At 51.1% G+C, this 23576-nt stretch overlaps 1 protein-coding gene across 1 annotated transcript in view; it reads right to left on the bottom strand.

The window, feature by feature from the left end:
- The window catches only part of FLT1 (fms related receptor tyrosine kinase 1), a 176200-nt gene that overhangs the window by 16899 nt on the left and 135725 nt on the right, over positions 1 to 23576 (bottom strand). Inside the window, exons 17-26 of the mRNA XM_045465730.1 lie at positions 23321 to 23427; positions 19117 to 19249; positions 14400 to 14504; positions 10869 to 10982; positions 10026 to 10114; positions 6235 to 6391; positions 5708 to 5805; positions 4908 to 5030; positions 3029 to 3140; positions 476 to 575 (exon numbers count right to left, since the gene is read on the bottom strand). Of these exons, the coding sequence (XP_045321686.1) occupies positions 476 to 575; positions 3029 to 3140; positions 4908 to 5030; positions 5708 to 5805; positions 6235 to 6391; positions 10026 to 10114; positions 10869 to 10982; positions 14400 to 14504; positions 19117 to 19249; positions 23321 to 23427 (1138 nt within the window). The remainder of the gene's footprint in view (positions 1 to 475; positions 576 to 3028; positions 3141 to 4907; positions 5031 to 5707; positions 5806 to 6234; positions 6392 to 10025; positions 10115 to 10868; positions 10983 to 14399; positions 14505 to 19116; positions 19250 to 23320; positions 23428 to 23576) is intronic.

Consider the following 23576-nt stretch of genomic DNA (forward strand, 5'->3'; position numbering starts at 1 on the left):
TCATCACATTCCCGCTCAGGCCTTCACGTGCGAAACGTCCACAAAGCTTCAGGAAAAGAGAGCGTCCCAGGGAGGCCGGCGAACATTGGCACAGTGGAGACAGCCTTCCCGGGGGGCCCGGAGTCCTAGGATGGTAAGCGGGAAGCCCCCTCGAGAAGCTCCACACAGCTGCCCACTCCTAAAACGAGTCCAGAGAAGCCTTCACGTCCATGGAGTAGGGAGGACGCGGAGTGGGACTGCTACCTCGTTCAGGAGAGTCCCCTTTGCCTCTCCTACCCCTCTTCCCCTGAATTCCAAGTGAAACCCCCCTCATGGGTCTCTAGCGAACGGAGGAGGACCGTAGCGACCTCTAGGCCTTCATCCCCGTGGCTGAGCGGGGCTGGGAGCCCAAAGGTCAGCACCACATCTCCTTTCTGGGGTGTGCCGGCAGGAAGGGTGTGGGCCCGCAGGGGAAGGGAGGCAGCCGGGGGCTCACATTTCAGGAGTCGCGTATTCGGGGGCCCTCATCCTTATGCCTTCCTTCAGACGGCTGCAGAAGTCCTCGTCCATTTGTACGCCCGGGTACGGGGACCCGCCTGTGGGACACAGCGTGAGAAAAGCACAGGGCGCGTCGTGGCTTCCGGGCGCGAAAGGCCACAGGGGAGCAACCGGTGTTAGTCCCCAGGGACTGGAATGGCTGCCCACATCCACACCACCCACAGAGAAGCCCAGCAAACCCTTGGGAGGCCACGGGCCTGGGGGTCCGACGCCCACAGGCCAGTCCTGTGGCTACTCCAGAATGCGGGGTGGGGGCTCCCCGCGCCCCATAAGGAACTCTAAAGAAATCCCGTCATTAGAGGCTCGTACCTTGGGTTAATGAGATTCTTTCTAAAAAGACAAGGGACCCGGAATAGGCCAGTCGTGGATCATTCCCACGTCAGCGAGAACGGTTTCCTTCACTACTTTCCCTGACCTCCTCACAGGACCCAAGCACTAACACTAGCTGCTGTGTGGGACCTGAGGGAAAGGGGGCCTCGGGCTCCAGGGTGAGGCTGAACGGGGGAGGGGAGGGAAAGGGGGCCTCGGGCTCCAGGGTGAGGCTGAATGGGGGGGGGGAGGGAAAGGGGGCCTTGGGCTCCAAGGTGAGGCTGAATGGGGGGGAGAGAAAGGGGGCCTTGGGCTCCAAGGTGAGGCTGAATGGGGGGGGGAGGGAAAGGGGGCCTTGGGCTCCAAGGTGAGGCTGAATGGGGGGGAGAGAAAGGGGGCCTTGGGCTCCAAGGTGAGGCTGAATGGGGGGGGGGAGGGAAAGGGGGCCTTGGGCTCCAAGGTGAGGCTGAATGGGGGGGAGAGAAAGGGGGCCTTGGGCTCCAAGGTGAGGCTGAACGGGGGAGGGAAGGGAAAGGGGGCCTTGGGCTCCAAGGTGAGGCTGAACGGGGGAGGGAAGGGAAAGGGGGCCTTGGGCTCCAAGGTGAGGCTGAATGGGGGGGGGAGGGAAAGGGGGCCTTGGGCTCCAAGGTGAGGCTGAATGGGGGGGGGGAGGGAAAGGGGGCCTTGGGCTCCAAGGTGAGGCTGAATGGGGGGGAGAGAAAGGGGGCCTTGGGCTCCAAGGTGAGGCTGAACGGGGGAGGGAAGGGAAAGGGGGCCTTGGGCTCCAAGGTGAGGCTGAACGGGGGAGGGAAGGGAAAGGGGGCCTTGGGCTCCAAGGTGAGGCTGAATGGGGGGGGGAGGGAAAGGGGGCCTTGGGCTCCAAGGTGAGGCTGAACGGGGGAGGGAAGGGAAAGGGGGCCTTGGGCTCCAAGGTGAGGCTGAACGGGGGAGGGAAGGGAAAGGGGCCTTGGGCTCCAAGGTGAGGCTGAACGGGGGAGGGAAGGGGAAGGGGGCCTTGGGCTCCAAGGTGAGGCTGAACGGGGGGAGAGAAAGGGGGCCTTGGGCTCCAAGGTGAGGCTGAATGGGGGGGGGAGGGAAAGGGGGCCTTGGGCTCCAAGGTGAGGCTGAATGGGGGGGAGAGAAAGGGGGCCTTGGGCTCCAAGGTGAGGCTGAACGGGGGAGGGAAGGGAAAGGGGGCCTCGGGCTCCAGGGGGAGACTGAATGGCGGGGGGGGGGGGGAACGGCCCACGGACAGGGGGGCTGCCAGAAGGGCCTAGACGTTGCCTTCTGCGTTCTACCGTCCAGAATACCCACGCAACCTTCCCTTCTAGGGGGACGCTTGGCGGGGGCCAGGAGTGAGCGACGCCTCCCAACCTGCTCTGCTCCAGACCTCGAACCTCGTCGTCTCAACATTCGCTTGTCTGCACTTTCTGTGCCGTAGGAAGCAGCTGGGAGGCGTGCGCCTCTGGCACTGTGTCACTGCGGGGCCACTGTGGCCGCCAAGCTGCTTTCAAGGACTGAAAGCAGCAGGTGTCTGTCATCGAAAGCAGGGGAATGATTTTCACACATTACAGGAAACCAGGGATGTTACCGGGTGACTTTAAGCTGCTCCGAAAGGCAGAGTTTTGGCAAAGTCTGACAGACCGCTGGCTAGACCCCACGCTTGGGAGGCCTCGGGGCATCCGTGTGTGTCCGCAAGCAGACGTGGGCTCTGTGCACATCTGTGTGCCTGGGGCCGTGAACAGGGTTTCCAGCCACCCATGGCGGATGTTACTGGAAGCGGAACCAACACGATCCGCACTCCTATCGTTCGCCCTGCATAAACCAGCGTGGAGGGCTAGCCGTGCTAATATCGGAGCCACGAGCAAGGCCTCCCATCTCTAACCCTGGTTGAGCTGTGCTTGGTGGGGCCTTTCCGAAGAACTTCTGAGAGGTGGCTGATGCGGGGAGGGGAGGGGCAGGGCGTTAGGAGCCCGAGACTTTGAGAAATTAGGAGAAGGAGCCAAGGATAGAGACAGCAGTCAGACTGGCTAAACCTGACTTCAGACGTGATGCTGGTCCGAAGCCCTACACGGACCCACACGTCTCTCAGATGCCGTTCTCAAGGGTGCATTTACCCGGAGGACGCGCGGCAGAGGGTGCAGGTCCCTTTCTCCCCCTTCCCCCCTGCCCCCAGATTTACCTAAGGAGAAGATTTCCCACAGCAGCACTCCGTAAGACCACACGTCACTCTTGGTGCTGTAGATTTTGTCGAAGATAGATTCGGGAGCCATCCATTTCAGAGGAAGTCGAGTCTAGAAAAGGGCAGGGGGGCCTTGAGCAGAAGGACGTGAAAACAAAGCATGTTCAACCCAAGTGCCCACGGGGTCACCTCCCAGATAACACTTGGCCCACAGATCATTTCCTAGAGCAGCTATGGTTTCCTAGAATGGAGGAAGCCCTTCTAACGTGCAGCATCACACTAATGGGGCAGTAAGTGTTGGGTGAGCCCCTCCCACGTGTCTGACATGTCCTCACTCCATGACTCTGTAAGAAGCCCTTCTCCCCACAAAAAGCATGCGCGCTCTACAGGGACCTGGAAAAGAGTGACCCGAATGGGGACACATCCTGAAAACTGATGATTTCCAGGGCTTTTTTTTTTTTTTTTTTTTTTTTTTAAGAAGGAGGATTTTGAAAGGCATCCCTATGTAGAAAGATGATCTTAAAAGTCACTGAATCCGGGGAGTGAGCAAAGGCGTTGGAAGGAAGGAAGGTGACAGACCGCCTCTAGGAGACCACGTGGCTGGTTTTCAAGTGGGAAGACGAACCTCCCTGCTGGAGAGCAGGGGTCCCACTGCATTAGGCCTTGCCACTTAAAAACATTTTTTTAAAAAATGGTTTTATTCATTTTTGAGAGAGAGAGAGAGAGAGACAGAGAGCACAGGTGGGGGAGGGGCAGAGGGAGACACAGAATCCGAAGCAGGCTCCAGCTCCGACGCGGGGCTGGAACTCCTGGACTGCGAGATCGTGACCTGAGCTGAAGTCAGACGCTTAACCGACGGAGCCACCCGGGCCCCGCAGGCCTCGCCACTGGAGACGGGTGAGGTTCGACAGGAAATAAGGGACGACAGAGACAGTGAAACGGCAGTGAGAGGGGCTGAAAAAGAGATGACAGAACACGACAGGCTTTGCAGATCAGGGCTCCTAAGCTCTCCTTTTAGGAAAAGAGACTGCTGGAGCAGCGGTTCTCAAAGTATAGCCCTGGGATCAGCTGTGTCTGCGGTACCTAGAAACTTGTTACAAAGGCACATTCTCAGGCCCCACCCAAGCCTCCTTGAATCAGAATCTCCGGGGCCGGTGGGGGGTGGGGGGGGGGTGGGGAGCTCAGTAAATTCTCGTTCCATAAGCCCTTCCAGGTGATCTGCGTGCTTGGTCAAGTGGGAAAACCACGCCTAGAGCAATCCTCAGAGCCCAGACACAGGCTTCAGCCCTCAGGCTGGGGAAGAGAGGACACGGGAGGTCACCGCCCAAAGTGAAAAATAACACAATGTTCAAAAACAAGCAGGGAAAGAGAAGCCAGTGTGAGCGTGCAGGGAGATGCGAGGCAGGGGGGGCAGGCACGGGAGGTAAACTGTTTCCTCCCCAGCAAGATAATGCCGACACCCTCCCCCACCCCTTCCTGGGATATACACACCTGCTGAATCAATCACCCGGGTTTATTTGAGGGACGAGTCCAGGGTGTTCTTTCCGGTGGTTCAGGGAACTCCCAGAGGAGTCAAGGGGAGGTGAGGATACGCTCTTACCAGGGCCCCACGGAACACCCCCCGGGTTTGCAGTCTCTGGCAGTTCTGCCCCAAAGGACAGGTACCAAGCCAGCGACCGGGAAAGGCCAGGACCAGGGGAAAGGGGCATTGCTGAGCCCCACGCAAGGGCTCTCTGGGACACAGCCACGCGGGCAGCTTGTCTTCACAGAAAGCACGTGATGGTTTTCAGGGAGCGTGTAAATATCTGCCCAGGGCTTTGGTCTGTGGTTTAAAGATGAGAGGGTATCAATGAGCCCAAGAAACATCAAACCGACTTACGTCTCCTTTTCTCACATAATCGGGGTTCTTATAAATATCCCGGGCAAGGCCAAAATCGCAAATCTTCACCACGTTGTTCTCAGATAAAAGAATATTTCTTGCTGCCAGGTCCCGATGAATGCACTAGAAGAGAAGAGTTGTGTAATCAATGCATTTCCTTAACCTCACCGGCTGATTTCCTTTCCTCTTAATTGGAGGATCCATTTCGCGACCTTCCTTTCCATGAAGGAAGCGACTCTCAACGCACAAGGGGTTACCATAAACACGAAGGCATTTCTTTATACCCGTGGCCCCAAAGTCAAAAAATGCCCTTGATCCAGCGTCCTGGTAAACCAAGCTGGCCATCGATTTCTACCAGTGAGCAAAACCGCCCCCAGCCCCCGCTCCCCCCCTGCCCAGCCTTTCATCCCGAGGTGCCAAGGTCGGATCGTGACCCAGCTGCAGTTCCCGTGGAGGACCCCACTGGGATGTATTAACAGAAGCTCTCCTGTGAAGTTGTGTATTCTGAGATTCTGGCCAGTTCTGAACAGACGCCAGAGGGCAAGGTGGAGAATGGATGCCACATTCGTCTCATCTGAAACCTGGTGAGGTTTTTTTCCCCCAGAGTTCAGTTCTATGCCTGAACTCAGTCCTATCAGGACAAATTGAGGCATCTGTTGATGACAACACATGACAACAAATTTCCATAAGTTAAGCACATACTGGGAAGAGCCAATTGATTTATAGCACAAATGAGTGCGTGTCCGTATGACCGTCTTCCGGGCCTGGCAGAGAAGGAGACAGTAAAGGGCGAGGCTGACCTTTCTGGAAGACAAGAACTCCATGCCTCTGGCCACCTGAAAACTGTAAGAAATCAGATCTTCCATAGTGATGGGCTGCTTGTAGAAATCATCGGAATCTGGAAAGCATTAGGAGCATAGCTGTTTGTAATGGCTCTGGTTATCCTACCAAATCCCTGTTTATTGGAACAATGTTAGCAAAACAGAAAACAAACCAACAAGTAGATCAGAGTTCAGTTTCAAGAGCATTGGAGTTTCAACATGAATATCCGAGATTTTTCCAGGCCTCCAGCCCATTTTACCCAAGGATGGGGGCGGGGGATGATCCGTCAAGACAAAAAGCCCTGAGGGGAGACAATTGTACAGTTCCCCGTCAAAATTAGTAACTCTGTAAATAATCTTAATTCAAATCTTATCTCCTCAGGACATTACCCTTCAAGTCTCCCACGGATGTTTATTAGGGTGATAAATAAGAAAAAAATTTCAGAGATGCACAGTATGTTGTAAAAATATCTCAGACTGTAGGACAGGAAGGAATTAATACCTACCCTCCTCTTCCTCAACATCACTCAGACTTTTATCTTCCTGAAACCCAGAGCTTGCGAAGCTCTCACTGCTGGTGACACTATCTAGTCTTTGTTTCTTGTCTTGCTCCGGGTCTGGCTCCATTTTTTCCTTTTTGGGCTCCATGTGTAACGCTGCATCCTTTGAACGGACCAAGAAGGACACGGAGAAAAAGAGAGTTCCAGAACAGCAGTGAGCAAACCTAAGCCCTTAGGCTGGCAGTCGCCTGAGCTGAATGTCATTGCACAAAACGGACAGATAGCAAATTGGTAGCAAGGGCCCTGTGGCACTCAGGTGCCTGGTTCTTCCTGGGTTTCTAGAGTCTGGTTCTGCTTTTCAATGGGCTTCCAGACAGCATCTTAGGTAGGATAAAGAAATATTAATGGTGCTCACTGAGTGCTTCCTCTGTGCGAGCCGGTATATTAAGAATCTTACATACGTTTTCTTATTTAATCTTTCTAGCCATTTTCTGAAGTAGTTCTTGCTTATACGTGAAGAAAACGGGTTCAGAGGAGTCAAGGAATACAAGTCACATGCAAGTGGTAAATGGCAAAACTAAAACCCAGGTCTGGCCGACTCCAGTCCATGCCCTTGACCACGTTTTCCATACCGCCCGCCATCTTGTGAAAGACGATCTGAATAACAGAAGTCAATCCCTAGTGGACGTGGGGCTTCCCTTGACATAATCCCTGTGGGTAATGGGAGAAGGCTGTGGTTCTCAATTTCTCTCATTTGTTTGGGGAAGGACGGAACGTGAACATTTCTTTTTCTCCCCTCCATTCAGAGCAAAGATACAGTTTGATCCTAATAAGGGCAGAAAAGGCCTTTCATCCTGGACTGGACATCCACGCCCTGGTTTGTAATCTGGCTCCTCTATTAACCATGTGATATTGGGCAAATTACCTACGTTCTGGGGGTCCCATTTTCCTCACTGGAAAAGCTCCATCAGCTTATCGTGTAGGTGGACTCCTCGGAAAGGAGGTGCCGGGTTGGGGTGTTCACGTGGAACCAGGAAATACTTCTAGCATCTTTGGGAATTCATCTCATAGCCGGGACACTGCAGGCTCAGCTCCCTGTGACCCTGTGGCGATGTGCTCGTGTCGTGTGTACCTTGGCGCGGTGATGCTAGCTGGCTATACCGACCCAGGGGCGGAGAGGGGCCGGGGCTCGGTGGGGTCCCTTCACGCACCTGCACGGCACGCTGGTGCGGGGGCAACTAGCCAGGCAGCCTTGCGTAGCCTTTCCTAGAACTGTCACCAAGTAGGAGAGATCTTTCCACTAGAGGGCGCAGTGGGAGTAAACAGCCGCCAGAGGAAGGAGCCACAGGGGGGACGAGGGGGACAGACTCCGTGGGGGGGGCGGGGCTCCTGACCCCTGGCCAGGGAGCACTGCGGGCGGGTCGGAAGGCCTCAGCACAGGTACCCAGTGCCTGACAACAGGTGAACTAGAATTCCTTGTTATCGTGTCTCCCGGAGGCAGTTAGAGCTGGTTGTGCTCAATCGGGGACTGACATTTTATTGGTTACAAGGCCTCTCCTGGGGACACACAGGCAGCGGGGGGAACAGCACTGGCAAGGGTATGGGGAGGAACGGGTTCAACAGATCTGCTCGTGGCTCAGCCCCTGGCAACACTCTCCGGGCAGCCTCCTTCCTCATCCTCCCAGGGGTCACAGCCTGGGCACCTGGGTCTGCAGGGACCAGAAACTCGAGCTGCCTCACCCCCTCCTCGACTCCCAGTCTATGCTCCACTCAGCTTTGCTTATTGGTAACCACCTCCGTGAAATAAATAAAGGTCTCGGTACCGAGCTTTCGGGACTCTGGCAGAATACGGTGACATTTATTACAAAGAGTATTCAACGATCCTGGGGCATCCGTTTGGAAAATGAAACATCCCGTTTCAGGTTTTCCCTTCACTCTCTCTTTATATTCCTTTACCTTCCGAATATGAAATACGGACATGTGTTTTTCCACGAAAACGCGAAGTTCCACCAACAGGGAGGCGACTCATTAAAAATAGCCAGAGTAGGAGGCAAAGCTTTCCAAACAAAGGATGCACAGACCCGAACGTTCCCGCCCTGCCCGGGTCCCTGGGGTGTGCCGTTGCCTTAGTTCTTTTGAAGCCAGTCCAGGACTTCGGGACTGAAGGGACTTTGCACTGCTCTCAGCCCAGGCCACCACTTTCCCCTTTTTCTTCTGGTCTCCCCCCCTCCCCTCCCCCCGCCCCTTCTCCCCCTGCTCTTCCCCCCTCTCCCCATATATGCTGGTAGGGCACAAAAAAAGCTTTGCATGGGGGAGTCCAGAGAACTGGGATTTTTCTCCCCGACTTCACCTCTTGGAGGGTGAATCACTAAATCACTAAAAGCCAAGCGAATCGTAAGCCAATCGCTTGACTCTCCCGGGCACATCTCTCATGGGAGCGAGTGAACTAGCTGACCACACGCATCCTTTCCAGCTTCAGGATCCTTTGTTTGAGGTAATCTCTACACCCCACGTGGGGTTTGAACTCAGGATCCTGAGGTCAAAAGTCACAGGCTTTACCTACTGAGCCAGTGAGGTACCCCTTCAGCTTCAAGATTCGAATTATTAGAGCGTGTGATTTAAAACTGGGAACACTATGTTCTTGTATATATGGTTCCAAGTAGACCACCTGTGTCTTCGGTTGGGTCAGAGTTGGAGGGATGAGAGAATCGGCCAGTCGTGTGGTTGTTCTTATCCGCCTGTCCACGTGGCAGGTGGGTGTAATTCTTGGAGGTGTGGCACTTTAACCGTCATACACATCAGTGGCATTCGGTGGGATTCTCCTTATCTTTCTATCTCGGTGGGCCAGTGATGACAGGGATAGGTAACACTTTGGGAATGCGTAGTTCAATAAAAAAAAAATGTGATTCCCTCAATAGTGCCATGAGTTGGGTTCTGTTATTACCTCCGTTGAATAAATGAGGGAACTGAGATTGAGGGATTAACTTGTCCAAGGTCCCAGATTTTGAGCGGTGGAGACGGACAGGATGTATGATTCCAGAGTCTGCGTGTGAAACCACCACCCCGCATAGACTCATCACCGACGCTGCTGATCATCGGTTAATAATGTTGAACTATTGCTTCCCCAGCTGCTCCAGCCCAGAGAAGGACATGACACTGGGGGAACGGGTCACCCCGGCCAAGTTTTATTACACCTTCTCCACCATTCAATAATCTTTTAAGCTTTGTTTGCCTTCAGGACTTAAAGCCTCGCGTCCCTTTTGTTACGTAGCTTTATTTTAGTGCGTCAGGCTGGCTCTGTGTGTGTGCGCGGAGTTGACGTGCGTGGTGAGGGTCTGGGGAAGGCAGAGTCAGGGCAGAGCAACAGAAGGACATGATTTCTCTGGCTCCATCACTGGCCTCTCATTCACTAAAAAGTCACTCGGTTGATTGAGGCCTTAATTTCTCTAAAAAAATGGAGACAATTCTACTTGCCATCACCTTTCAAGAAACCAGTCACCAAGTGATGTGTGCGTGCGCGTGTGTACGTGTGGAGAGAGAGAGGAAAAAACCGATCAAGATGCTTAGGTAGGTATTTAGGTAGATGGCTGCTAAAGTTTAACCTCTATCGCTGCCCATGCTGGGATTACCTATTCTCTGTACTGCCCACAAAAAGTGTGACATATTAGCATGCAAGGAAAACTCAAAAAAGGAAAAAAGCAGAGATTGGGTGCTAAGCTTGGTCATTCGTGGAAAAACAGACGTTTCTCAGGCTTTAAGCTGCTGTAGCCTAAACCTCCGACCCCTAAGCTCCTTACCTTGTTGAGAAAGAACAAGTCTCGTTTGCTCTTGAGGTAGTTGGACAGATTTCCGTATTTGCAATATTCGACGATCACCATCAGAGGCCCTGCAGGTCCAAACAGATGGCTGATCACTTGTCAGTTCTCCACGGTGATGGAGGTGCGGCCAGCTACGGCTGGGTCTCTAGCTGGAGCCTCCCGGCTCTTGGCTGCTTTCTGTATCCACGGCCCCTCGGAACAGGTACGTCTACCCAACTGCCCTTCACCTCTACTCCTTTTGTTGAGCTTAGATAACACTCCTGTGCACAGGTCTCTTGCGTCTTTCCTTCTGGCTTAAGCAGCGATCACACATCTACACGCGAGCACTGACCTTGCGTAGGGGAAGACCGGAAGGTCTGCAGGAACATGCTGAGTCCTCAGTCATCCCCACAGCCCTATCCCGGCTGCTTGCCTCAGTGGAGAAAACCTGTCTGAAGGGAATGGCCCCTCTGGTTGTGTCCCGCATCGCCTCCTCCTGAGATCCTCCCAGGAGGGATTCCTTTCTCTATGGGAAGCTTCAAGGAATACTCAACCTTCTGTCCATTACCTCAGCTCTGGCCACGTCCTGAGAGAAAAAATGCCCTTCACTTGACCCGGAGCCCATGGGAAGGGTCTAAAAGGGAATCCTTCTCTTTAGAACCTTTCAATTGACTGCACAGGGAAGGCATTTCTAGGATGGGAGCACCTTTCTATAAGTGGACACGTTGTCTCCTCTGACCTGAGAGGCTATTTTTCAGGAGGAACGAGGAGAAAGAGCTACATGTCAGACTCTGCTCTTAGGATGTGAATGGAGAGAGGGGACGGTCCCTCCTTCTCATTTACCTCCTTGCTTGGTACAGGCTCCCAGCAGGTTGACCACATTCAGATGGTGGCCAATGTGGGTCAAGATCTTGAGCTCAGTCATCAGAGCTTTGTACTCGCTGGCCGTGGCCCCCTCTGTGTGAGAAACAAGGAAGAGTCAAGGCGACAGGACAATGGGGCTCTTTCCGCTGGAGGCGGCATTCCTGCCCCCCATGCTTGCCAATGCTCAGACGGTTGCTTCACTAACTTCCCCACATTCTGCAGCAAGGCCAGGTCTCCAGACTGTTTTCATTACTCCCTCCCTCCTGAGCCAACATCCTTTTGATTACAGTAAGCCCCAGAAGCAGTGGTGGGGTTAGTCACTGGGCATTTCCTCTTGGTGGACCTGGTCTGCTCAGCAATGCGCTGACTCAGAGCTGGGCACCTCGTGAAAGCGCCTTCCAAAGGCTTCCGCTCTGCAGAACCAGGCGCAGCAAGAACCTTCCAGACAGGGGATGTGCCCACACCTCCCCTCTTTTTCTCACTTTCCCCTCTTTGAAGAGTTACAAAGAAGGAGCACCAGCGGTCTGCAAGAGTGGAATGGCCACTTCTGTAAACATCTTTGCAATGTGTTATTTTCTCCCTATAACCTTTTCCTCCCTGGAGTCTGCAGGGTTATCTCAAATTGTGAGGATCCGTAAGCATCTGCCTTCAACTCCATTCTCAGAGATAAACAACATCAGTCTAAGCATTAGCAGAGTCTAAAGCCTAAATTAAGTTTGTTCTGTCTGTTTTTTCTTTTCTTTTTTTTTTCTTTTTTTGGTCTTTCTTATTGGTTAATCCGTAAGACTTTACAAAATTTAAAAAATAAAGTCCTACAATCTTGCTGTAAAATATTCCAACAATATGACGTATATAGAGTAAAAAGTGAAAGCCTCTCCAACCACATACCTCCCTAGATAGACCTTTTTCTATGTATTTACAAACATATATGCCCACATAAAGGTCTTTTTTTGTTTACATGAGTCATAAAATATGTGTATATATATATATATATTTTTTTTTAATTTGCTTTTTTAATGTGTCAGAGACTTTTCCAATTCTTGTTAGTTGATTAATAGCATTCCTGGCATTTGAACGGTCTCCAGTTTTTTTTGTTTTTGTGTGTGATTTCTATTTTTTTTTTTTTTTCCCATTACGAATAACACTGTAGTAGATGGCCGATGTGTAATCTTTCTACACATGTGCAAGAAAGTCTGTAGGACAGCCCTGGAAATGGCCAAAGGATGTGGATGGTATTTCGTAAGCACAAATCATTTTCAGATCATTTTCTAACTAACAACCAGATAAGCTCTAGAAGCTTCCCAATAGGGTTGGGATTGGCTCAACAGGAGACGCACAACAAATATTTGTTAGAAAAATAAACACCGTGAATACGCTTCTCATTTCAGACGTGGGCATAAGGCCCAAAAAGGTTAAAGGTTCTGCTCCAGGGTACTTTGAAGGAGCTTCTGACTCATGGCCTTTGTTTGACATTCTGTCTTTTCAATTTCTCCTAGAAACAGATGGCCAACCAATTCAAGCAAGAAAGCTGAATGAAAATGGTTTGGGGGGATTTTACAGAGTGGGTGATTTGGCCATCGTTTTAAAATCCAGGCTAATGGCTTTAAAAAGATAAGCATTTTATAAAGACACCGTGTATGCTTTTTCTGTATTACATACACTACGTTCTGCCGGCCTTTCAAATTTTTCAAGTCAGAATTCCCCTCCTCCGACTCGTCAATCCTTCCAGGCATTTATGCCCCCTTGGCGCAGGGGAAAACCCAGCTCTCTTGTTCAGACTGCTCTATCCCCAGGCAGGTGTTACCTTGGATCCACAACAGACGAGTGCGGGCACAAGACCATCTCTGCTGGCGATGATGTGTGGTCGTGGGCAGGGAAATGGGACAAGCCGAGGAAGCAGACGCTTCCAGATGGAGCCCCGACTTAGCTCAAGGGTGGATATTAGATTGCCTCCATAACTCGGATCAGGGCCATTTTAGGGTTTGGGGGCCACAGGCCGCCAGAGGCCGGGTCTAGACAGCCCCTCCTCTGCAGCACCGTGGTGGGGGGAGGGTAAGAGCGCTGCACTCAGACCCCTACTTTTGCCCTGGGGAGCTCTGGGGCCCTGCAGAGGTGATTTAACCTTTCTGGGCCACGTCTCCTCATCTGCAAACTGGGGAAATAATATCTCCCTCACAAGGCTGCAGAGAGAAAAGGAAGAGGAATGGCAGTCTCCTGTGGTTCAAGCTAATACATGAAACAACTCAGTCTGGTGCCTTCTCACACAGAGGGCATATTGATGCCTCTTCTCTTCGGAGCCTGGGCCACGGGGTGTGGGGTGGCGTGCTGGAATGTAGGCATGTCACAGAAAGGCTTGCCATCCTCTGGGCAAAAGTCCGGATTTGTGGGCCTTGAGACTCCTTCCCTGGCTGCTTTCAGAGCAGAACTGTCAGGTTCCTTGGAGGGTTTTTATCAGAGCCTTTGCTTGACGAGGGCAGCCTTTTGAGGTGGGAGATATCATTGCCTGAGGCTCCTGCAAGAGGCCTACTTTTTGGTTTTAGAATCTTAACACGAGTGGGGCGCCCGGGTGGCTCAGTCGGTTAAGCGTCCGACTTCAGCTCCGGTCACGATCTCACAGTCTGTGGGTTCGAGCCCCGTGTCGGGCTCTGTGCTAACAGCTCGGAGCCCGGAGCCGGCTTCCCATTCTGTGTCTCCCTCTCTCTCTGCCCCTCCCCCGCTCATGTGCTGTCTCTGTCTCTCTCAAAAATAAACATTAAAAAAAAAAAAAATTAAAAAAAAAAAGAATCTTAACACGAGTTGAAGTAACATAAAAATGCCATCACGAGTGAGGAAATGAAGTCTTTTCTATACTTCAGAAGACATCTGCATCCCTGAGATGTCTGATTTATACAACTTTCACCTATTCTCATTTTCATCTGTCTTGCGGGTGATCACGAATCACCGTGCGATTTGGCCCTACTTCCCCAGGGCTTCTCTGAGTGGTTGTGTCTTTCAACACCAGAAAGATTATCTATCCATCCGTCTATGTAAATTTCTAAAGCGGAAATGTGTTGTGTTTGGGACCTGACGCTATCACACAGTTCAGAGTTCTGAGGGTCTCAATTATTCCGGCTTCACGATTTCACTTTAAGCTAAGCCGTTGGGATTTACAACCCACAGCTGACTTCCCCTTAGAATGTCCTAGTGGATCCCTCCAAAATCTTGAACCTGTGGTTACAGTGAGCTTAAATCCCTGGTAGTTTCGAGCCTGAGATGTGAGAGGAGAAAGATCTTGGAGGTGACAGAAATCATTTTCCCGTGGACAGTGCTGGATGGTTTCATTTACAGGGTTGGTTCAGCGCTCTTGCTGGCCTAATAGAAAACTCCCGAAGCCAAGGGGCTCCCAGCAGTAAAGACAGTGGTGTGGCCTGAGCAGAAGTAGCTTGTGTCTGTTCCCAGGCCACAGCTAACGTGTACCAGTGTTTCGGGGATCTAGTGGGTCGGCCGAAAGCCAAACTACAGCATCCATACCTTTCAACATCTTTACAGCCACAGTCCGGCATGTGGGGGATTTCTTAATGCCAAATGCGGACGCTTGAACCACTTTTCCAAAAGCCCCTCTTCCGAGTGACTTGCCTGCAATGAAAAGAAGACATTGATTTGTTTGCGAAGCCAGCAGGATGAGGACCAGTCTTTTTCGGGAAGAAGGTGCCTTTTGACCTATGTGTGTATGTGAGCCGTGTAGCTTTGAATGGAATCTCCAACAAACTGAGCCCGAAAGAGTCAAAGTAAGGGACACACTTCTGGGGTATCTTTCTTCCACCTCCTCACTGGGCTTCTGAGGGGCCGTTATCCTTTGCAGCTAGGCCAGGCCCCTAGGATGCATTTGGTGTGGGTGGGTGACCAATTTCCTCTTCACAAAATCCTCCCAGGGGGGCGGGGGTCTCTTGCATTGTTTAATGACATTATTACCAAGACCTCCCTTTGTTTAACCTAAGCCCCTTTTCTTGCCTCTGAAGGTCATTTCTTCTGATCTGTTTTCAGCAGAAAGGAAGAAAACAGAGAATGGGGGTTACTGCTATTGGTTATCATAATGCTCCATAGCTACAAAAAGTCACGAAGTCATTTCTCAGACTTCCTTGCCAGCCATGTCCTTACATGATGTACAGGCCTTCGTGGCTCAGCACACGAGTCTATCAACCAACCACTGGTAGTTAATTGGTTTAAGCTGCAGAGAAATGGTTGCCAAATGCAGTAAGAAAGTAAGGTTTCTTTCGTGGGACCTGTTATGTTATGCCATAACAGCTGTTTTAACACGTTTCTTTCCTCACCCTTAAATGAGACCACTTGACTCAGAGGGGCATCTACCACGTGGGAATCTTCCCAGGACCTAGCTCAGCGCTCGGTGCAGAGGAGGCCCCTTGTGTGTTAATGCAGAATGAAGAGCAGCGATTTGGGAACTTGTGAGATGCTCAAAGCAGTCACGGGTAACTAGAGGAACCCCCCTGTCCCCAGTGGGTCGGAGACCGTGAGGGCGATGCTCCGTGAAGAGCGCATACCGCCCCCCCCCCCCCCCGGAATACCTCAGTCCCCTTTTATATCAGGCCACTTTCTTTTGCACCATCAGGAAACAGGTAGCTGAATACAGCCTGGAGAAAAGGTACACCTCAAGCAGGATATGGCAAAAGGAAGAGTGAACCAAAGAAGTCACTCTTGTTTGGTTCTTGGTTAGGGAAAAAATAGCCAACAGAATGCCTCTGGTCAGAAGCAAATCCCGGTAGGTAGAGTGGTAATTTAACACGACCCCTCCTCCCTCAGCCTAGTCCTCTTTATCTGACTGTTCTGCTAAGGCACCTTCAGTGAGTTAACGAACCAACCTTCCGTCCTTATACTCCAATCCCTTCCCCCCAAAAGATATAGGTGCGTGTTTGTTTCTAAGATTCTTGTGAAGTTTGCCTGCTTCCTTATCACATTACAACTTTATACTTTTAGGCACGATGACTCAGTCACATAGGTGACTTCCCCCTGCCTCTGCTTAGCGTCTTCCGCTCACTACCAATCCCCCGAGGCCATCTAGTCAGGACACAGGAAAAATTCGTTTGCCAGTGTAATCAGAAGAGCCTCTTTGTCGCTATCTCTTTGCATCTATCTTCTGGGGACAGATAGGAAGGAACATTGGTGACGCGACTTGCTTTTTCTCTGGTCAAAATGCCCCTGGCAGCGACGGGGAAAGGTCATTCCTCCAAGAGTGCGCACCATGGACAGGGACAGAGTCTCTGCTTCCTCCTTCAGTTAAAACTGTCCATGAAGTAGACCAGGATGGGGACTCTAGGTTGAAATAAAAGTGCCTCGGGTGGACCCTGCAGGACCGGGACGTGGAAATCACATACAGAATGAGTACCAGCGGCTACCTTCTCCAGACTTGTAAAGATCGGTGTATTTTGGCTAAAGGCTTGCCCCTTGCTGTTTTAGGGCAAAAGAACGTGTTTCTTCTGCAGTGCCTTCTACCGTCTAATAGGAAAAGTGTCCCGAGCCTGACAAATATCAAGATGATCTCTATCTTAGGGACACCTCTCCACATACCGTGAAGACCCTTGCTGCTTGGGGGCAGGCAGAACCCTTTTCCCTTCCACGGCCTCAGCCCACACGCGTTCCCTCCTTAGCCATCACAGCACACTTCATTTTCACTGGTGTTTGGGGAGTTTGCTTCTGTCAGTGAGAATAAGCTCGTTCTCACTTGGCTTCCCTCGGCCTTTCCATCTTTTCTCTCGGAAGCCTGACTGCTGCCTCATAAAACAGCATGAAGCTATTACGGGCTCTTTGATCATCTGATGCCTCGGAATCCTTTGGCGGACCCACTGTTCCAGCTTCAGGGGAGCCAGGCTTGACCTTGCCTGATCCTGCTTTTCCCTTAAAATCCTCCTCGGTGTTACCCAAATGCCACCGACTGGCTTGTGAAAGAGCTAGGTCGCTGCCATACAATGAAAGGCTATTGGAACCTCCTCCAAGAATGTCCTTGACCGGCCAGGGCCCCGGACACACCGGGGAGGGTGCAAGGCACCACTGCCACGCAGAGCTGGTCTTCCAAGAGGCAACACCTGCCCGGGCGCCATCCACTTGCAAATTCCAGACTTCCTGTGTTGTGGCCTATACTAGGCAATGCTGACTTTATTTTGCAGTAGAAGATGCATTGTCCGACATTATCCCACCTCCTGTGATAAAATGGTAAGGGCTGAATTCTCCCTGACGTTTAGCGAGGAACCACTAACAAAACAGATTCCTTTTGTTCCTGGATTTCAGGAATTTCAACGAGAGCAGCACTCTTGACCCAAACTCCTACTGCATCTATCAGGTACCATAAATTCCGACTTCTCTCAACAGCGCTGCTAATAGTTACCGACAGTCTACACAGCTGAAAAAAATCAGATGCGACTTGTCTGTGTATTTCCCCGCACAGTGTATTCTTCTGTGTGTGTTTATAGCCCCATTATAACTCTGCCCATCAAACCAGCTTTTTCTCTCCATCCATCCAGACAGAATCTTGGTTACTTTCACTTGCCAGACATTACTTCAGATTACTTTCTGTCGTGTATTTGGCTTCCGAACCAAAAAATCTTGGGCCTTTTGCCCCCATGCTAGTAGGGGGAGCCTTCTTCTGGCCCTTGCAGCCACACTCTGCATTGAAAGACACAGTGAGCTGACTTGACACCCTTTTTCTCACCCATCAAAGACACTCCCATCCACATGAGCCAAATCATGACATCTGGCATCTCCAGGAAGGAAGAGATCCATAAGAAAGGTCTTCAGCAAGGAGAATCTCCTGAAACGGGATTATCTAAACCCACAGAGCCCCAGGGGAAATCTGGTGGAAGGATTAGCAGTGTCCCTCAGTGTGATATAGATCACAGGGATAGATACCAGGCGAAGGAGTGAAGAGATGGGATGAACAGCTCATCTGTCCTCTACAGGAAGAAGCATGTCTGATGGTGACTAATAACTCTGGAAAGCAACGTGGCCTGAGAATGGCTTACGGTTGTGGGAAAATTATCTCAGTTCCTTGCCAAGGTCACTGAGGGGCTGGGCTAGCTGCCATATAATTTAGACTTGCAGAAGGAACTCATCTATGTACCACCTGCCCTTAACGACTCTAAATTCAGTTGATATTTCCACCCACCCATCAGCAGCCACTGCTGGCTTTTGCCTGTCTCTCCAGCTTCTTACTGATTTCCAATTTCCTTCCCCAAGCCAAACAGAACATACTCTTGGGGCCAAGTATTCTTTCTCATGTAAGAAGAAACCTAAGTGGAATCATTTCAAGGCCCGAGCTGTGGGGGGAGGGGAGGCAACGCAGTTGAATTTAAAACAACAGGCTCTTTTGCCGAGGGTGACAAGATCCAGGAACACTGGGTCCACGAGTTGGGTTCCTAGTTCCAATTATTAATGATTCTGGCACACATAGAGCGACTGGAAATTTTTCAGAAGCCACTATCCAAAAATTTTGGGCAAGAGTAATCGCGGCCCCTTTTGTTTTGTACTACTGAGGGCTGGAGATCGATTTGCATTGTGATGTCTGAGCTGGGAGGGGTGGGGGGGACTTGGGGGCGAGCTGAGGGAAAGTTGCCTGATGTTTACAGCATCTACGTTACCTGGGAAACAACAGCCCGTGCTCTTCAAACCTGAAACGCTAATGACCCCTAGCACTTTCTTCTCTGTCTGGACATCCTGAACACCCAGGAAAACTCAGAGTATCTAATCTGTGGATTTGTGCAGAGGGGTTTTTTGACCCACAGCCTTCAAGGGCACCGACGCGTTCACCAAAGGTTTGGTTGGACTGTTCCTTGCCATCTTGAGTTGTGTTCTAGGTTACAAATTTCTAAGTCCCCCAAAAGGTCATTAAGGGTGCCTGTAGTTGCAAGCTTCCTGATGGAACTCATCTCTGCCCTTCACCTGTCTCCTTTTGTGGCTGCCTCCTTCACTCTCTGAGGCAAGACACTCAGGCGCCTTTGCACCCCCGCGGCTTAGACGGGTGTCTGCTGCTCAGAGAAGGTGCTGGGAAAGTGTTCAGAGAAGAAGCAGGTGCCCTGTCCCCTTGTACTGCTGTCCCAGCGCTGTTAGGATTATCTACCCCAGTGCCCATCTCCCTTGCTAGTCTGTGAGCAGCTGGAGGGTAGAACCCGAGTCTCGTTGACTTTTGCAGCCCTCCAACCACGTTTTGCTCGTTTAGGAATCTGTTGAACAAACACATTACCCAGTTTGAGTCTCTCCCGGGCAAACTCCCACTTGCTGGCATCATAAGGGAGCCGCTCGCACTGCTCGTCCAGGGGGACTTCGTCTGGGTCCATTATAATCGATAGGTAGTCAGTCTTTATTTCCGAGGAAGACTGAGAAAGAAAGAGATCGCGACGTCACTATCAAGGAAACAACTTACAAAACAAAAACCCGGATGCCCAATTTAAAACAGTACCTGGCAACACCTGCGGCTCGTTGAAACCGTGTGGTTGGGCACAGAAAGTCCCCCTCTGCATATGCACACGCACATCACACTTGGGCGTGCAACTCCCACTAAACAAGCCCTTACGGTTCTCACGCGGCTTTTCGGTAGACTGGCTTCACCGCACTGCCCAGATAACACGCGCCCAGGTTCTCCAGTGACCTGGGTGCTTGTTCTTAGACAATTATCATATGATAGTCCTTCTCCAAAAAAAGCATAAACGTCATTCCAAACGACTGACTGAAAATACCTCTCCATGGCCATTCTGCACAAGCAGGAGCATACGTCACAAGGTGACAAGTGGGATTGAGGCTTTTCAGCATTTGCAAGAATGGCGAAGTGAACCCAGGAGCCCTGGGACAGTTAAGAGGCATATTTCCTGTGAAGTGTTTAAATCTACTCAGAAGTCCTGGCCCCTTGGTTGCTGCAGCTGCCCGGAAAACCTGTAGGGTCCGTCAGTGAGAACACAGTAAGATTTACCTCCGATAAGAAACAGAAGTTGATTATTTCAAAGGCCAAGGGGTAAATTGGGTCTGAGATTCAAACACAGCCATGTCCTGATCGCGTTTGGCATCAGTAGGACGTCAAACAAGGCGGGTGTCTCCCTTCAGGCCCTTATTTTCTCTTGGCAAGGCACATCGAGCCCAGAAAATACCCTTTATTTCAGATCACAGATGAGTGGTTTGCATTTAGTGTCTTAGAGTCACAGCAGTGGGTGTATTGCCTGTTCGTTCGGTGTAGAATTGATAATGGCATTTCTGTGGGCAGGACAGAAAGGAAGTATGCTTGCCCACATAAGGTGGGCTTTGATCAGCCTCGCCGAGGAGTCGCATAAACTGCGTTTCAATGAGTTTCGGGCCCGTCCTGCGTTGCCCTTCCCTCAGCAGGACCAGAGTTCAGGAGAGAAGACACCCTCTCCATACACACCATGTCACGCTCGCCCACATTCTTCAGCTCTAACTCACCCTGCCCTGGGCTGTCACAGCTCACCTCATCCATCACTTGCAATCGGTCTCCTACTCACAGGAATTATCACTAAAATGTGTGACAAATCGCTCAAAGCAGAAAGACTGGCCCGGCCTCCACGACGAGGGAAAAAACAGAGAAGGATGTGGAGCACATTCGTCACCAGCTACATTTGCCATCGGTGCCAGTCTTGTAGGGGCCAGCCTGCCGGACAATGGTGTGAGTCTGTAAGACCGGAAAGGAATACAAACCCCTATCCCAGCGTGCCGGTGTGCGCTAGAGAAGCCGCTGGAAGAGGTTTTATGAGTACACTTTTCCATGTCCAGTCGAAACAATCCGATGAGAAACAATCTCCCATCTTCCAAGGGCACAGGACAGCGAGAGCCCAACAAGGGACATCTCACTTTCCGGAGAGCGCGTGGGGAGCTTGGGAGGGGTGTTGAGAGCGAGGCAAGGGGCCGGGCAAAGAGAGACAATCTCCCCATCTGGCACCTATGGAATTTTATGGTTTATCTCAATCAGGCAGGTGAGGGGCAACACCACACAAGTGGTTGAGGAGAGTGGGATCGTAGAACCTTAGTCGGCAAATATTTATTCTTTCGATTGACACTAACACTGAGCAGCTACTAGGTGTTTGGCATGGAGGTTGCACAGCTAAGCACTTTCAGAGGCCAGGCATTGAGGCTGGCGGGCCGGATCTGAGTCACAGATCAACTCCGGACCAGCACATAACCTTGGCAAGTTGCTTAACCCTTCTCAACCTAGTTTCCTTATCTGCGAAATAGTGATAATGACAGTCCTTATCTCCTAGGGCTGTTGTGAATATTATGGGAAATAATCCATGCCAAGCTGTTAGAACAAGGCGTGGTATACAGTAAGTATCAATCAACGATCCACGTTAGCTGTAATTGTAACACTGGCCTACTGAAGGGTGGGGATTAAAAGGATAACGTCCAGTCCGTATCAACCAGGAATTCACTTGCGGTTTAGAGAAACCACATGGAAATAGTTTTTGGGGACTTGTATCTCCTTGCCTCCTACAATTAATCACCTTTCAAATTTTATAAGCATTCCCTTCTGGAGAGAGAATCCTTTCTTGCTCTCATCCTTTCTTACTGAACTCAAGGTTTCAGATTTTTAGAAATACTAGGGCCATCTTCAATTTAGACCCAATTCACCTTTCCAGTTTTATTTCCACTCTGCCCCTCTGTGCTCCTCCCCTAATCTGGGGCGTGGGGAGGAGTGTGGTGGGCTGCATTTTTCTGCTGCTTTCCTTCCAACTGCAACCTTCAAACTCTTTCTCTAAACCTCACTTTCTCTGAAGTGTTTTCTCTCTGTCCCTCCTTTGTGGCCTCCGAACGGGCCTTCCAGATTGGGCGGGTCTAATCTATTTGGCAAGTGTGATCCATTTCCCTTTATGATGTCTCTCCCCTGTCAATGCCACTGTGTGGCCTCTGTTTCCTTCTAAAGTAGTGTGGCCTTAGCTGTCACATCTCAAAACCCATCATTCCACACGGCGGACTCCTGATGGTACCTATTCACCACGGAGGACGCCTACTATCCTCGCCTCTCATTTCAACGGCTATGAAGGACACCTTGTTGGTTTTGGTTACAAGTCTAGGTAAGGTCGAACGACCTTGGTTCAACACTCAGCTCCCACTCTAACCAGCTTTGTGACTTTGGACAAGTTATTGTACCTCTCTGAGGCTCACTTTCTCTCTCTATGAAATGGGAATAATAGTATGTCTTACCTCTTTGCATTTTTTGGAAGAATTACCGGAGACACCACATAAAAAAGCTTGTCCTAAGACATGACATGATAATAAGGGCTGATAAGTCTCTAGCAATGGGGGAGGCCTCCTTGATGCTTTTCAAGTTCTGTTTTACCTGCGAAATAGCTCTGGATCCTAATCACTTGGACGAAGCTCATACCATTTCTTAACTGGACTCCTATAAAGTCTTCGGCGAAAGTTCCTCTCTACTCACTCTTGCCTCCTCCGGTCCATTCTCACAGCAGCCAAAATTCTCTTTCCAGACGCAAATCTCTGACACTTAGGATTGCCTGCCTTTGTTGAACAACACCCCTCCCCGCCCTCGCCCTCACGCCCCCCAGACTTCCTTTTACTTCCAGAATACAGACTACCTTTCTTACTGTCTCACCCGGCTTTACAGCCCCTCCTCTCCCGCCTCACCTCCTACCCAGTTCCCACGCTGCAGCCACGCTGGCCTCCGTGAGTCTCTCTGTCCCGCGGGGTCCCGGCCCTGCCCCGGCCTCTCACAGGCTCTTCTGTCTGCCTGCAACACTCTTCCCTCCCTTCTCTGCCCGACCACCCCCTTACACATCTTTCAGTCCGCTGCCTCTAACGGCAGTCTCACATTTGTCTGTGAAACGGAGTAAAGCCAGTCTCCTCTCCAGTAAATATTTGAGGCACGGATGGGTGAAGGACTGTTGGCTCCTTAGCCCATAGAACTTCAGAGAAGCACGTGGTGCTGCAGGCTGAATGATAGAAATCTGACGTCCTGCGTTCCAGCCTGACCCTCCCACGGAAGAACTGAGTTGTACGGTGGGGCTCCGAGAGCTCGGAACCACAGTGCACTTGTTGGTAATTCTACAATGTGAGGAGAGGCAAGTCGGAGGACAGTCTTTATTTTGCATTCGCCTTTGCACGTCTTAGCAGAGAATAAGGAAATAAAGACGGCGCAGGTCTCGTGTTGAAGTTAAAGGTTTTCTCACACATTTTTATATCAAAGGTGTCCCCTCTGTTCCTGGGAAACAGTCATCTATTCACTGCTCGAGCTTTTTCTCTCGATACTACGGGTGATGGTTGAGAGGCATTTTAACGATTCATTCTGGGTGTTCCCCAGGTCAGAGACCGAAAGAAGAGGGAAGGAGACTAGAGGCTAACGTGTGTTTAGGGCCGGGTCGAGATGCGAGCCGAGCGTTTTAGAGTTTTACGGAAACAGGAGCGTAGAACTTCATACGAACCGTTCTTACCCTTTTCAGTTTTCGGATAAAGAGCGTTAACAGGAGCCAGAAGAGGGTTGCGGCCACACAGGTGCACGTCAGAGTGATTAGCTCCAGGTTAGACTTGTCCGAGGTTCCTGGAGGGAGAAAAACAAGATGGTCCTCAACAAGCACCATCAAACTGAGGGTCTTTGTGATTCTACAGAACAGGTCCAAATGCCCCTAAATGGTTCGCCATGGCGCATGCAGCCTGGCGGCTCAAGGGTTGGTCTCTAGGACGGGTCTT

This window comes from Leopardus geoffroyi, chromosome A1, assembly GCF_018350155.1.
Source record: "Leopardus geoffroyi isolate Oge1 chromosome A1, O.geoffroyi_Oge1_pat1.0, whole genome shotgun sequence".
In the NCBI taxonomy this organism is placed as follows: Eukaryota; Metazoa; Chordata; class Mammalia; order Carnivora; family Felidae; genus Leopardus; species Leopardus geoffroyi.